General features: G+C 46.0%; 1 protein-coding gene across 5 annotated transcripts; it reads left to right on the top strand.

The window, feature by feature from the left end:
* Window positions 1–1,614: 1,614 nt before the first annotated feature.
* C4H21orf58 (chromosome 4 C21orf58 homolog) lies at window positions 1,615–13,110 on the top strand. Of its 5 annotated transcripts, XM_009920917.2 has the most exons (8): window positions 1,826–2,216; window positions 3,764–3,821; window positions 5,670–5,737; window positions 6,455–6,598; window positions 7,070–7,184; window positions 8,589–8,728; window positions 10,487–10,659; window positions 12,054–13,110. In XM_009920917.2, the coding sequence occupies exons 1-8, from the start codon at window positions 2,157–2,159 to the stop codon at window positions 12,067–12,069; spliced, it is 774 nt and encodes a 257-aa protein (XP_009919219.1). In that variant the 5' UTR covers window positions 1,826–2,156; the 3' UTR covers window positions 12,070–13,110. The 5 variants fall into 5 exon arrangements, with proteins under 5 accessions (XP_069638354.1, XP_009919219.1, XP_069638355.1 ...); XM_069782253.1 differs by lacking the exons at window positions 10,487–10,659; window positions 12,054–13,110 and adding an exon at window positions 1,615–1,670 and having other exon boundaries at window positions 2,145–2,216; window positions 8,589–9,686; XM_069782254.1 differs by lacking the exon at window positions 3,764–3,821.

Raw genomic sequence — 13,110 nt, 5'->3', positions numbered from 1 at the left:
TGAAGGCTCTAGAAATTTAACTTCTAGGGGGGACTGTATTAAACCAGTTGATGGTAAAACGTCAGCTCAGTATTCATCAGCAGTCAAAAACACTACTACAGCATCAGCAATGACTAGTAGCAGGTTTGTTGCCATTGTGATTGTCTGGAGAAACCAACACAGCTTGCTTTGCTACGTCACTTCCCAAATGCTGCCCACAACCCCTGTCACCCCATCACAAAAGGGTTTATGAACTAGAAAGGTACAGAGAGAAGCAATTAGGATAAACATGAGACTGTACAAACAGACATACGGCCACGGTGTGATCAAAGGTCTAGCTGATGCAGCACCTTCTGAGAGTGGCCGATAGCAGAGGCTAAGAGGTGGGTTTGAGAGCAGTCCGTGTGGGCTCTTGCATTATACCTTCCCAGCCGAGTTACGAGATCAATGAGCAAGGAAAATCTGCTCTTTGAGGACAAATTAAATAGATTCTCTTGCTTAGAAAAGAAACACCTGAATGGGAATATGATACCTAAATGATTCTATGTTGAAAATGGTGTGGAAAAAGTGCATGGGGAACAGTTGTATAAATTTCACATAACAAATGAGAAGATTTCCAATAAACTTTTCAGGAATCTAGATTTAAAACAGCCTAAATGTTATCCTTTTTTTCCCTAACACTTAAGTCAACTATACTTAGGCAGTTTACTTGCATGACTAGGCTTACGCTTAAGTCTAGGACAACTAGGAAACTCCTCGTCAAAGGTTGTTGCAGCTGCCCAAAGGGTGAAGAGATCAAAGATGCCAGAGATAATGGGAGAAAAATCTATTGGGGTTTTAAAGTACAAAAATGTACACAGAGCTCTTTCTCAGGAAAACTGCTGGCAGGTGAGAGGGTTTTCTGTTCTGCCGTGTCACTCGTAGCATTCACAGATGAGCCCTGCCAAAGAAAGCTGAGTCCCAGCTCTGACACGGCACAGCTATTTTTGGAATCCCCACATCTCAGTTTCTATAACCTCTCCAGTGACTACTAGCCTGTGTATTATTTTTAAGGACAGATCGCACACACATGCTGTGTGGGTCACAGCTAGAGGAGGTGATCTGTGCTGCTCCCACACAGCTCCCTACAAGCATCTCTCAGCTGCTCCAGCTGCCAGCAGTGGCTCAGCTGTGGTTTTGCTATGGCCTTCAAGTAGGGAAGGGGTTGTAACTTCGGTCTCCTAGGAGCAGAACCAGGCTTAGAATATGATACTGAGAATGAGTATCTGTTACTTGGCTTCTTTCTCATGCTTTGGTGTTGATTTTATGGATGTCACTGATAAATGTTGCCCTGGTTTTTATGCTGGTAGGGCTTTGCTGGGAGAGGGAGATGCCCTGCAGGTCGCTTGGGAGGTGGTAAGCAAAAGGATGTTATACCATAGCCTCTTTACTCTTTTACTCAGCTGGGGATGAGTTCCAGCTATGTTCCTTAATTTTCTGAGTTTTTAGTTACTATCTGGTGGTGAAAACTCATGTGAAGGGCTATATGTCAAACATATATGGGCCCCTTACAGTTGGATAAACATTGCTATCAGGTATCAATCAGCAAGATCATAATCTGACCCCTAGCACTGAGCTTGTGTTAAAGAACCATTGGCTTTTATTTCTTTTCTTCTTGCCCACTACTGTGCTGGGCATTTGCTTTACAAAAGGTACATAAGCTTCCACCCCGGAGATAAAATTGTTTATATTATGGATTGACACTACAAACTTAGCAACCAGGTTACAGGCACAAAACTCTGACCTACTTAGAAGACACTAACAACACAGAGGGCTGGGCTTAGTGACACTGCCAGGGAAAGGCTAGCAACCAGTAAGAACAGACAAATATTCACCCTGAGTTACCCTTCTGTGACCATTGCAACCTGCAGCATGAAAATGCATTGAGAGAAATGGCAGAAAAAGCTGTATCTGTGACATCGTGATGAATATCTATACTCATTTTTACCTGGGAGTGAAACTGAAGCTTTTATCTTCTTCCCTCAATTGCTCACAATCTTGTTTGTGGGTTTTTTCCTAATGGAATTATTCTTCTGTGAAGATCGTGGAGGGGAAAAAATGACCACTGAAAATGTATCTGCCTTTCCTTAGCTTTTTAACATGGTTTTTCCTGCCTACTCTTCCAGGAGACTACTACAATGACAGATCCTTCAGTGGTAGATCACCTGGCACAACTGAAACTCAAGGTCCTAGAAAAGGTAAGAGAATAACTCTACAGTGGTCACCTTTGCTCTGCTTTTTGCATGTTCAAGCATTAACATTGTATTTTAAATAAATATATTTCAACTGAGATACAAAGAGGATCTGCAGCCAATTGAGAACCTCTTTCTTCATGCAAGCTGAGGCAGACCAATGTGTAGTGGTGCTACAGTCACTGTCACTTTCTTAAATAACATTGTACAAGTTTACATGGACCTACAGTAAATTAAAAATAGAGTTAAAGTGACTTTGATCTTATGGGAGATGTCACCAGTTAGCTCAAAACCAGTTTGAGTCGTGACAGGCAAAGTTTAGGAGTAAATCTTGGGTAAAGAGGACCTCAGATTGTTTTAAGGCAATTTCATGTCGTCTTTTTTGTCTGCTTTCACATAGGATATGTTGTCTGATGAAACATGGGCAGACCCATGCTGGAAGCACATGAGGTGCTGTACAGAATCCCAGTAGCTCCTTGTTGTGACTCTGCACACTAATGCACCCAAGGTTCTCCACTCAGCCTTGTTCCTCCCCCCTCAGCACATCTGAATCTGCTAGCATAGACCTGCTTCAGTGTCCTCCAGAAGCCACTTAAAGAGAAGTCTGGAAGGAAAAACAATTTTCCTGGAGACATGAATGCTGGAAGTGGCATCTAACCTGTCTCCACAGTGGAGTCTTTTGTCTTAGATGCAGCAGCCATTTGAAGGCAAAGCTTTCAACAGTGTGGAGCTATGCAGAACCAAGAAAAGAGCCTGTGCATGAGTGGAAGGTCTCTAATTTCTGAGCAGTAGGGAGCAACAAGGGACATCTGCTCCCTAAGGAGCAAGGAGTTGAGCACAATAACACAGCCAGCAGGGCAGGGGCCTGCCCGGCCAGCCCCCAAGCGAGGCAAGCAGGGCAGAGCCAGACATGGTGGCCAGGTTCAGCCAAAAGTGCAGATCTATCAGGCAAGCTCATGGCGATGAGGCAGGTCCAAGGCCAACCTGGGAAGTGTCTGCATGTTGGGATCAGAGTTGATAGGATCCATGGCCAGTCACAGGCATGGCTGTGGTTGAACTGCAGACCAATTACTCATCCAGTATAGCTCAGGTAAGAACTGAAGACCTAGAACTGAGATTAAAGGGGCTCCTGGGCACATGAGCAGCAGATGTGGAAGTCCCCGGTGAGGCTGGCCAGGGCCATTTGGGCCTCTTGGTGTACCAAATACCCAAAACTGTCTGGCACCAAGTTCTTTATATGATCAATTATGATGAATTATGTATGAGTCTCCTGATTCACCATGCTATCAATTTCCAGGTTTGGGATAGCCTGGCCACTTGGAAGCATGACTGTTCTGTTACCGTAACTAGATTTGTACTGAGACATTTCATACTTCTATGAATACTTCTTGTAGCCCTCACTAGCTGTGGTTTAGCTGTTAAGAAGCACTGCTTGTCTCCACTTCTGCTTTATTTCCTCCATCCCAAACGTATGCCTGTAAGGTAGGATTGGAAATTGTTGTGAACTTTGCTGCCTGTCTCATAACCAGTTCTTGTTGTGGTTCTACCAACAGAGACTAGAAAATGAACAGGAGAACCTGGGGAAGATGGAGTCACCTCTCCCAACTGCAAGTAAAAGAGTAGCATTTGTTCTAATTATGGACATGATACAGAAAGGGCTTAGTGATGTTCTCAGGCATGAGTTCCTCAGCAGGTCACACCAGATGATCACATCTCCTCCCTAAAATCTGGAAGAGGCCTCTGCGTGCTCAGTGGTCGGTCATTTGGGTGGTCAGAACTTGCTTTATCTTGGTTTCTGTGACAGAAACATTGTCTGGAGGGCAGGAGGGAGACGCTGAACTTGAGTCAGTGCTGCCCCAGTTCAGCCTGCGTATCTAAATCTGTATGCAGCCCTGGGGATTGGAAGTAGCAAAAATGAAAGTTCCAGTGAAGCTTGTGCAGTAATGTCAGTCTGTATACTAGTCTCAGTCCTAACCAAGCCGGTGAATCTTAGCAGCCTTGATGCAAAGAGAATGGGCTTGCTATCCTGTGCAGCTATCTACATTTTATCTTTTGAATTTCTTCAATTGTTTTTTTTGACAAAGGGAAATAATCAGCCAGCCGAGCACTGACACAAGAATGACCTCCTGTCCAGGTGTCCTCTGCAGCCTCTCAGCTGTGGATGCTGGTTCAGCTGGAGTAAACTACTGGTGATCCTATTCATCCTAGCTCCTGTACCTAGGAGTAAGCCCCTGTTGCAGTCCAGCTGGGTGCTTGGCTTTGGTGATCCTGAAAAGAAGTCATTAGGATGGCTGTGTGTCTCTGAGGGACCCAGGCAGGAGGAACACTCCACTACTAATGCTGCTTTGCACCTTTGAAGCTGACCGATGCAGCCTTGTGCAGACCAGAACATGGTTTCCAGTGTAAACAAAAGTGACTCAGCTTATGAAACAAATCGTTATACTGAAAGAGTTGACTTGAGCACTGTGTTGATAAGAGCTGGGAAACCATTTCACCAGGAAACCATGCATGTGCAATTACATCCTGACTTTGATTTGGGCAGAGAGGTCAGGAATCCCAGCATGCTTATGAAACTTCCAAAGTTTAGACAATTCTCTATAAAAGCTAGCGAACCAGCTAAAAGTTGATAAATAAGGGAGCTGAAAATAACTTGTGTCTTTATCAAACCCTTTCAAAGACTGCTGTGACGTTTCACATACAAGTAGTGTGTTCCCTTCAACAATACTCCCATGGAAGCTATGCATGCTACGGGCAGTGCATTCATTTCTTTGCATGGCACATGTAGTGTTTATATTACCTATGGATTAAAGGCTACTGGTAGATGATCAGTAATATTTCTAGATTGTACTCTGGGCTCATATCCATTGAGCTGATGCACAAATAGTTGGAAATTTTCAATGCTGTGGCCAAAAATTAAAAAGTGATGTTTTTCAGAGCAGATGCTGGGCATGCCTCCAATGTATCTGAAAACGTTCTTTTTTATTTTCATTGCAAGTGCGTTCAAAATCAGCTGTATGTGGGAAGAATTGAAAAGGAAGTTGATTCAGAACAAAAAGGAAACAGAAAGGTTGACATTCAAAACTGAGTTTGTTTTGATATGTCAGAACAAACTTTTTTTACACTTTGCACAATCATCCTTTGCATGTACAGAGTATATCTAGATTTCAGGCTAAAATGAGTTTCTAAGCCAGGAGGTTAAAAGGGGACTTTAGAGAGCAATCTGAAAAGTTTATTTTCAAAGAAGGTGCATTGCCTTTGTAGAGCTGCTGAGCAGCTATGTCTGTATGTGGCATAAAGTCATAAGCCATTCGTGGATTTGACAGGAAAAGTAGCCTAAAGCCTTTTGTGGAAGAAGTGAAGCTATCTTATAACACGTTTTCCAGAATTAATCTCGTAATGTAGGTGGTATAATAGCTCTTTGTGATCCTTTGAGAAGATAATGGACTTTTCCTCCTTCAGGGAACAGACATGAATATATGCTCCAAAGTGCCCTAAGGCGAAGGAAAGATCTCCTGCAGGAGCTTAAGGTAAGAGCCCTCTCTGTGGACAGGAACAACAGAAAGGGCCAGGTTATCTGCATGTCCACCGCTGATGTGGATTCAGTTCTTTCCTGTCCTTTGGTTCTTGGGCTGGGCAGTATTCAGTTCTCTGCTGGTTTGGAGTATAGAGGCTGGGCCAGCTAATCAGGGAGAGGTGCCGGAGGGCAGTATGTCTTCCCTTGCTACAGCTAACAAAGCTTGCACCCACTTCAGTTAGTTGGTAGGTTGATTCTGTTTGTCCTGAACTGTTGTATCATAAGCTCTCTGGTGTAGTGCCAAAGTGCAAAGAAAGGATTTTTAATGCCGCCAAAATAGGGACAATAGTAACTGTTACTTATTCCTAGTTTGTGGAGGGTATCAAACATTAATGAAATGTTTTCCTAGAGTTTTGGCAGTTTTCTCTTCAGCTTTTTTCCATTCCTTTTTGCTTGCGCTGAAAACTGTATGGCTTCAAGATATGTGGGAAGAAAAACTTTCTTTATACTTACGCAGGCACTGTTTGAGTGCTTCCCTACATGTAGCAGTCACTTGTGGTCTGCCTGTCAGATGCACAGTGCTGGAAGTTTCTGCAGCAGTGTTTTGGTGAGCGAGGCTGTGCCCTGCTGCGGACTCCCAGGGGCTAATCCCATTTATTCCAGAGAGCGTAACAATACTGTCTGCCTTTCTGTGACCAGCTCTTGTTTAAGAAGATACTTGATTTTGCAGGAGCAGCACCTTCTGGAAGAGCTTTCACAGCCCCCTGCACCAGCTGGAGGACGCTGTCATAACCACAGACCTACCCCCCCCCACATCTACCAGATACCTTTTCCAGGTCCCCAAGGAGAGCCACCAAGGATTATCCAGCAGACGGTAAGGATCCTCTCTCCTCGGAAACATCGCTAGCGCTGTGCCAGTCTGAGACAACAACTGCAGGTGGAGGGACTTGGGGGCTCTGTGGAAATACTCATCCCACCGAAAGGGAAGATATGTCTCTTGCTGTGATATGAGACCCTTACTGGCCTAAGCAAAATCTAAGGGAAATCATCTTACAAATAAAGCACAAAATTAACAATGTGAATGGTTTACCATAGGAACAAAGTAGCAAGAGGAGTGAGGGGATTACCCACGCTCTGGCCTGGCTGTGCAGCCAGTTTCCAATGCACATCACTGTCTGCTCGTGCAGCCCACAACCTCAACAGCTTCTCCACAACGGTCTTGTGGGAGACAATGTCCAAAGTCTTACTGAAGTCCAGGCAGATGATACCCGCTGCTCTGCCCTCACAAAGATGAGAGAGCTGGCCAAAACCAACCCTGACTTCTCCATTTTCCTTTCTTTTTCAGATGCCACCTCAGCCTGCCACCATCATCCAGCAGTTACCTCAGCCGCCCCCCCTGATCACGCAGATCCCTCCGGCCCAGCCTTTTGCAGCCCCCCGCTCTGGAAGCATTAAAGAAGGTGACGTACCCTCCGTCTAGCAGCCACCTCCCATCACCAGGCCTGGAGAGGGCAGACGAGGTGCCACAGCAAGTGGACGGGGGCATGGGATGGCGTCCAAGCTAGTCAGTGACATGCTGTTTCACGACTGGGCTGCTGCTGGAGCTGTGGGAATTGCACTCCATAAATGGGCTAGATAGCATTTCTGAGAGGCTTTCAGACAAACTCTTATTGCTGAAACTAAAGAAAAAGGGACTACAAACTCAGCAAAGCCAGGTTAAGCTGCCAGGGAAGCTTGGGAAAGCAAACCAGCTCAACCCAAGGCACTGAGTAATATTGACAAGGTCAAACTCATGCGCATGGATGATTCCAAAATTAACAAACAGAATTCTAAAATGTGGGTTTTATTCTCTTGTTCCCTCTTAAACTGCTGTTCAATCTCCTCAGAACAATACAGGTTTTTATTATGCCCCATGTATGGAAACAAGACAGAACAGCTGAAAGTGCTGTTCCAAATATAGTGCAATGCCAATAAAAAGAGTTTGTTTCTAAACATAGGTGGATGCTACTGTGAAATAATACATGAACAAAAACCTGGGATGACTTCCTTGGCTCAACCTTCAGCGAAAGATTTCTTCATCCCACAGAGAAATCCTCAGTCACAAAATTGCAGTATTTCTCAGCTTTTTCTTCACCTATATGTCTGAATTTTTAAATCAGAGTTTATTTTCATAAACAAAACAGTCCCAATTCATGCATGACTTTTCTGAAGCTGATACATGTAAATTACTTTTGGTATGACCAGTTTAAAAAAAAAAAAAAGGAGAGTTGCCTTGATTTTTGGTTTTTTCTTCTTTTTTTTCCCCTCTCCCTCCTTCCTTCCCTCCCCAAGCAGAGTAGTTCCGCTGCACAGGTCCTTTGTGATTAGAACCCAGAGATCATGGTAAGTAGATTTGATGCGCATGCAGTGGACTCTCAAGGTGGCACTGCAATATCACGTAAAGTTGAGGAAACCTCTCACGTGGAAAGCAATGATCTTGAGCTGAAGCAGTGGAGAGCACTGTAAGGAGCAGGTCCATGCTGGAGTAAGTGAGAAAGCTCTAGTGCTCAGCCCTTCTCCAGCCTGCCAGTCAGCATAGCCAGAGGGGTGGGCTTGTAGGGAAACTAGAAGATGCTCAACAGCAGCTTTCCTGTAGAAGGGAGGAGAAACAGAAAAGCTGGTATGAATAGTCTTATTCATAGACAGTAATTTTGCACTGCCTAGGCAAATAACGCTAATATTCTTCACGTGTCCCTTTCAGCTGCTTTGTCTTGGTTGCAGTGACCAGTCTGTATGCTGGAGGGCACTTCTTATTGAGACTCCTCTGCTGCTTGTCAGTTGCTGATAAAGCTCTTGCTTTCTTCCTTGGGGTGACCTCTTCCCAGATATGGTAGAGATGATGCTGATGCAGAATGCTCAGATGCACCAGCTCATCATGCAGAACATGATGCTGAAGGCTCTGCCACCGATGGCGTTCACACAGCCTGCTGGAGCCAGCTCTCCCCTGCTTCAGCATGCACAGCAGGTAACAACACTGGAGTCTGAAGGGCATCCTTGCTCACACGAGGCAATGGGTGATCTCCTTGGGAGGGTGCAGGGCCTGGACAAAACATGCAGGAAGTCTGGGATGCTTCATAGCTGTACACATCTTCAAACACACTGCACCAGAAGACTGTTACTGAGCAGAGCACAGCCTGCCTCTTTAGCCATGATGAGCACTGTGACAGGACCCCATGGAAGAATGTCTCCTCCAGAAGTGCAAACTGGATTCAGTCCAGCTCTGAAAATTATCTGGTCTGTACAGTTGAACCACTAACAGCCTATGCACAGAAGCCATCTATGCTGGGCATCTGCTGCTGCAGGTCCACTTGCTGCAAACAGCAAGGCAATATTTGTGTTACAAATCCTGCAATTGGTAAAATTTGACCTGACAGTTTCAAATGGGCTAGAGCTGAAGAGATTTTGTGATCATACTTGGAGCCCCACTGCTCTAGTTCCTGTCTCACTGAAAATGAATGGCTACTGAGCTCTGAAAGGACAGATCTTAAAGATATTTTGGTGCGTAGGTCCCTATAGGGATTTTTCCAAAACGTGTCCAGTGCCTGATAAGAGGTAGGTAATTTTGAACATAGCCTTAGATGCCCAATTCCTAAGCTATTTTTAACAAGGTGATAGAGCTCCTTAGTGTCCTTAAGTGCTTTGGAAAAATGTATTTCTAGCCTCTACTCTGTAGCATTTATTACTTAAGAAGCAAGGGCAGTTGATCTTTGGGGAGGAGAGGATGTCCTAGTGTTGCAAAAACTTACGCTGTACTTTTCCTACTCTGCCATTTTCAGGCTAGCTATGTCTTTTCCCTGTGCTGTAAGAAAGATTTGTTTTCTTTTTCTCAGATGTTAAGGTTGTCAGGTACTGAGAAAGTAACTCCTACACTTCTGCAGTCCTTGCCCAGCTCACTCGTACCTTTGCTACATGCTATTTGCAAAAGCAACAGATGGCTTAAAAGGCCCAGAGCCCTGGGTTTGACAGAGGGGTAGGAAACGCAATCCTCCTCCGTAGCCCATCCCATGGCCTGGAGGGAGCTGGTGGGTTTTTGCACCTGTCGGGACCAAATGTCTGCCCCAGACAGAAAGCCTCCAACAGCAGCTGCTAGCTCTCGCGTTGCGGGGCACTGATGTCCCAGGAGGCCACCCGCAGTGCAGAGAGGCCCACTGGCTTCGTCAGCCATGGTCCCAGGGTGGACTAGCTGTGGAAATGGCAGGCAGCACTGACTCTTCCTCATGTCAGAGCTGCGACGAGCGTTGCCTCGGATGGAAGTCCTTTTCTATTTTCCTTAAACTTTGCAGTTTCTGGTTTTGAATACTCTTTCCCCCTTGCCTTGGGGAGATGTCTGGGGCAGACAGTGGTGTTGGGAGAGCCAGCAGACTCATCTGCAGCTTTCTGTGGAGGACTCTGTGTCTAAGGGAAGATGGCAGAGGAAGAGCGTGTCCTCGCCGTGGTTCCTACCTTCTTCCCCAGGCCATCCTGTCACTGTGTATTTACCTGACGTAGACCGGTGGAATAAACTGGGGGGAGTGGGCTCAGAGTGCCTCTGAATATCGGGTGAAATATGGTATCACCCAGTGTTTGCTGGACCTTCTATGCTGGAGCCTGCAAAACCCATCTCCAGGCACATGCTGAAGGACTTCCTTTACCAAGGGGTGGCCAAGTGGGAACCCAGCCCCTCAGGGACCCTTCCCGTGGGGGCACAGATTTCACAAATCGCCCTTTGTCTCTCTCCAACAAGGACCTGCAGTTTGCTGCTCCCCTGGCTGTGAAAGCAGAGAGGTCCAGGCCATCTGCGGTGCACCACCACCACCACTACCCTCCCACAGGGGTGCTCCCCATGCCCCATGGGGGTTTCCCGTCCACGTCCATGGCACATCACTGGACTGGGAGCATGCTCCCTGCCCTGCCTACGTAAGTAAACAGGCAGCCACGACATAAACTTTTAGCCCTTCCTTCCTGCACGGGTGGGGTAGCAAGGTAGGCCAGACAATCCCATGCCTTCATGGTTCTTCACTAAGGCCAGTCCTGGTTATTGTCTTTAATGCAACAATGGGATTGAGGAGGGTTAAGTGATGATTTGATACACTCAATCTTATAACTTGAGTAATTAACCCTTGCTTACTGTGGAATAACATGAGGATCAGACAAGGTCTACAGATGACACCAAGCTGCGTCCCTGCCACTCAGAGCCACCACCCAGCAATGCTGTATGGCTCTGCTCTGCAGTGGCTGTTACCCTGGGTTTTGGGTCACCCCGTGAACGCAGCAGACACCTGCTAAATAAGGGCTGCATGTGGTTTACATTCAGGCTAAGGTTCCCAGTAGGATTTATATTCTTAAAATGCTGCTGTGACATTTGCTAATCAGAAATTCCTGGAAAAAAACCCACCACTGCTTGCTAAGAAAAATGGTACAAAGGGAGGGCAGTACTCAGAAATAAAGCTGAGCTTTTGCGATAAGCCTCTGCTTGCAGCTTGGGTGTTTTTTCAAGTGCATAAATGGGTGGACTTCTCCCCAGGCTGCACCCAGGTCTGTAGAGCCCTCAGCAGAGGTCAGCAGCCAGCTCCTCCAGGGGCTCACTTGCCTGTGCCTTCCCTCCTGTCTCTGAGCTTGTCCTGGTTGGCTTTCTAGGAGTGAGCAGATCACACCTGGGACTAGGGTTTGAACTAGTCTGCTCATGCAAATGCCTGTGGCAGGAGGGCCCTTGGGCAGGGATCTGAGCCAAGAGAGCGCAGTGGTCTTGCTGAGTACATCAGAAGTGGATAGCAAGAAAGCAGGCATGGAAGCAGCAGTGCTGGAAAGTTCTTATGTGCTGAGGCTGGTAAAGAAATGCACATTGCTAGAGTGTGGTGCAGTAGCTGGGGATTTGGGGAATGGGGACTCACTGTTGCATCAGTCACAACACAGCTTTTATTTTTGTGCTATGGCACTTTCAAAGCCTTAGTGAACATAAGGACAGGATGGAGGCAGCTGCATCCTCAGGCATGGGCGACCTGCTGGCAGGGATATCTCTATGGCCCTCTTTACCATGGGGTTTGAATTCCTGAAGAGATTATTTACCTATTGGGATTATAAAGGATAAACATTTCTACCCCTTTCACTTTTACATGGGTTTGTAATCTGTACCGGTAAAGATCTCTTGGCTCCTTCCAGAATTGGCTTTTAAGCTGTCTTTTTCCTTTTCTTTAGCTACTGTCCACCATGAATTATGAGATCTGACAGATCTATGCTGTCCTTCTGCAGCTGCAGCAAGCATGCACTTTTGGCTATTACCAAACACAATAAAGCCATTTTTCTTGTTGCAGGTGGCCCACATACTGACAGTACGTGTTCCTCTACAAATGGACTGTAGCATTGCTGAGGTCAGCCTGTATTTGAACAGTTCCTAAATGATCTGTCTGATTGTCAACCTAATGTCTGTAAGACTGCATGTTGTTGGTACAAGAAGTGAGCAGGAGAAAGACGGCAGATGTTCAGAACAAACTTACCATGCACCTGTTGTCTGCTCACCCATTTCTGCTAGTTCAGTTGTTTCCTCTCATCCTCCAAGGCCAGACCAGCCACAAGCAATCGCCACTTTTGCTGTCTCTTCACAGAATCAAGAAAACCCATCCCAAAGTGTCTTGCAGGCCTGGCAGCCCACAGCAGCCCCTGGGCATAAAATAATCTTAACACCAGTGTTATCTGAGCCCTTGCAAATGAGTATGACCCAGCTCCAGGGCTAAGAGTCCCCTTCATGTGCAAAAGGAGGAAATGTCCCTTGCAAAGGGGCCTGCTGCTGTCCTGGGGACTAACCCAGGATGCCTGAATAAGGGTTTATCAGCCTGAAGTGTTCCTCCCCCAGCGTTTTTGGGTTTACTCCCTTACAGATATACTTGTCCTACAGCAATTACCTATCCAGGGAACTAAAGGTGAGCAGGAACAATCCAAATGCAAGTTACCTGCATAGCAGAGAAAAACCCTAGCATTGGATTTTCCTGAAGACCAGCACTCTGCCCTACCTGTGTGAGCTGGCTTTACACACTGTTTGGATAAATAATTCTCAGTGGAGAAGAACAGAAAGAAATCTGCTCCTGCAGTAATGGGGTTTGAACGTTGAAGTGCAATGCCTACCCCCAGCTAACTGCAGTCAGTGTTTTCTGCCCCAGGAGGGCTCTGGCTCTCAGTCTCTCCCAAATCTCACATTTACAAAGGTACCCAAGGTTTTCTTCACAAAGCGCTGTTGAAAGGTAATTTAAGCAGCCTGGACTTGTGTATATTCGTTTCATTATTTCTCAAGCTTTCCCTCATATAATTAGGGTTTAGACTTAATTAAAAAAAAATAAATCCTGAGGTTCTTCCTTGGTTATTGGCATGTCTTTT

The sequence above is a fragment of the Haliaeetus albicilla genome, chromosome 4 (assembly GCF_947461875.1).
Source record: "Haliaeetus albicilla chromosome 4, bHalAlb1.1, whole genome shotgun sequence".
Taxonomy (NCBI): Eukaryota; Metazoa; Chordata; class Aves; order Accipitriformes; family Accipitridae; genus Haliaeetus; species Haliaeetus albicilla.
The sequence above is the reverse complement of the archived record's forward strand: the minus strand, read 5'-3'. Positions and strand labels throughout refer to the sequence as shown.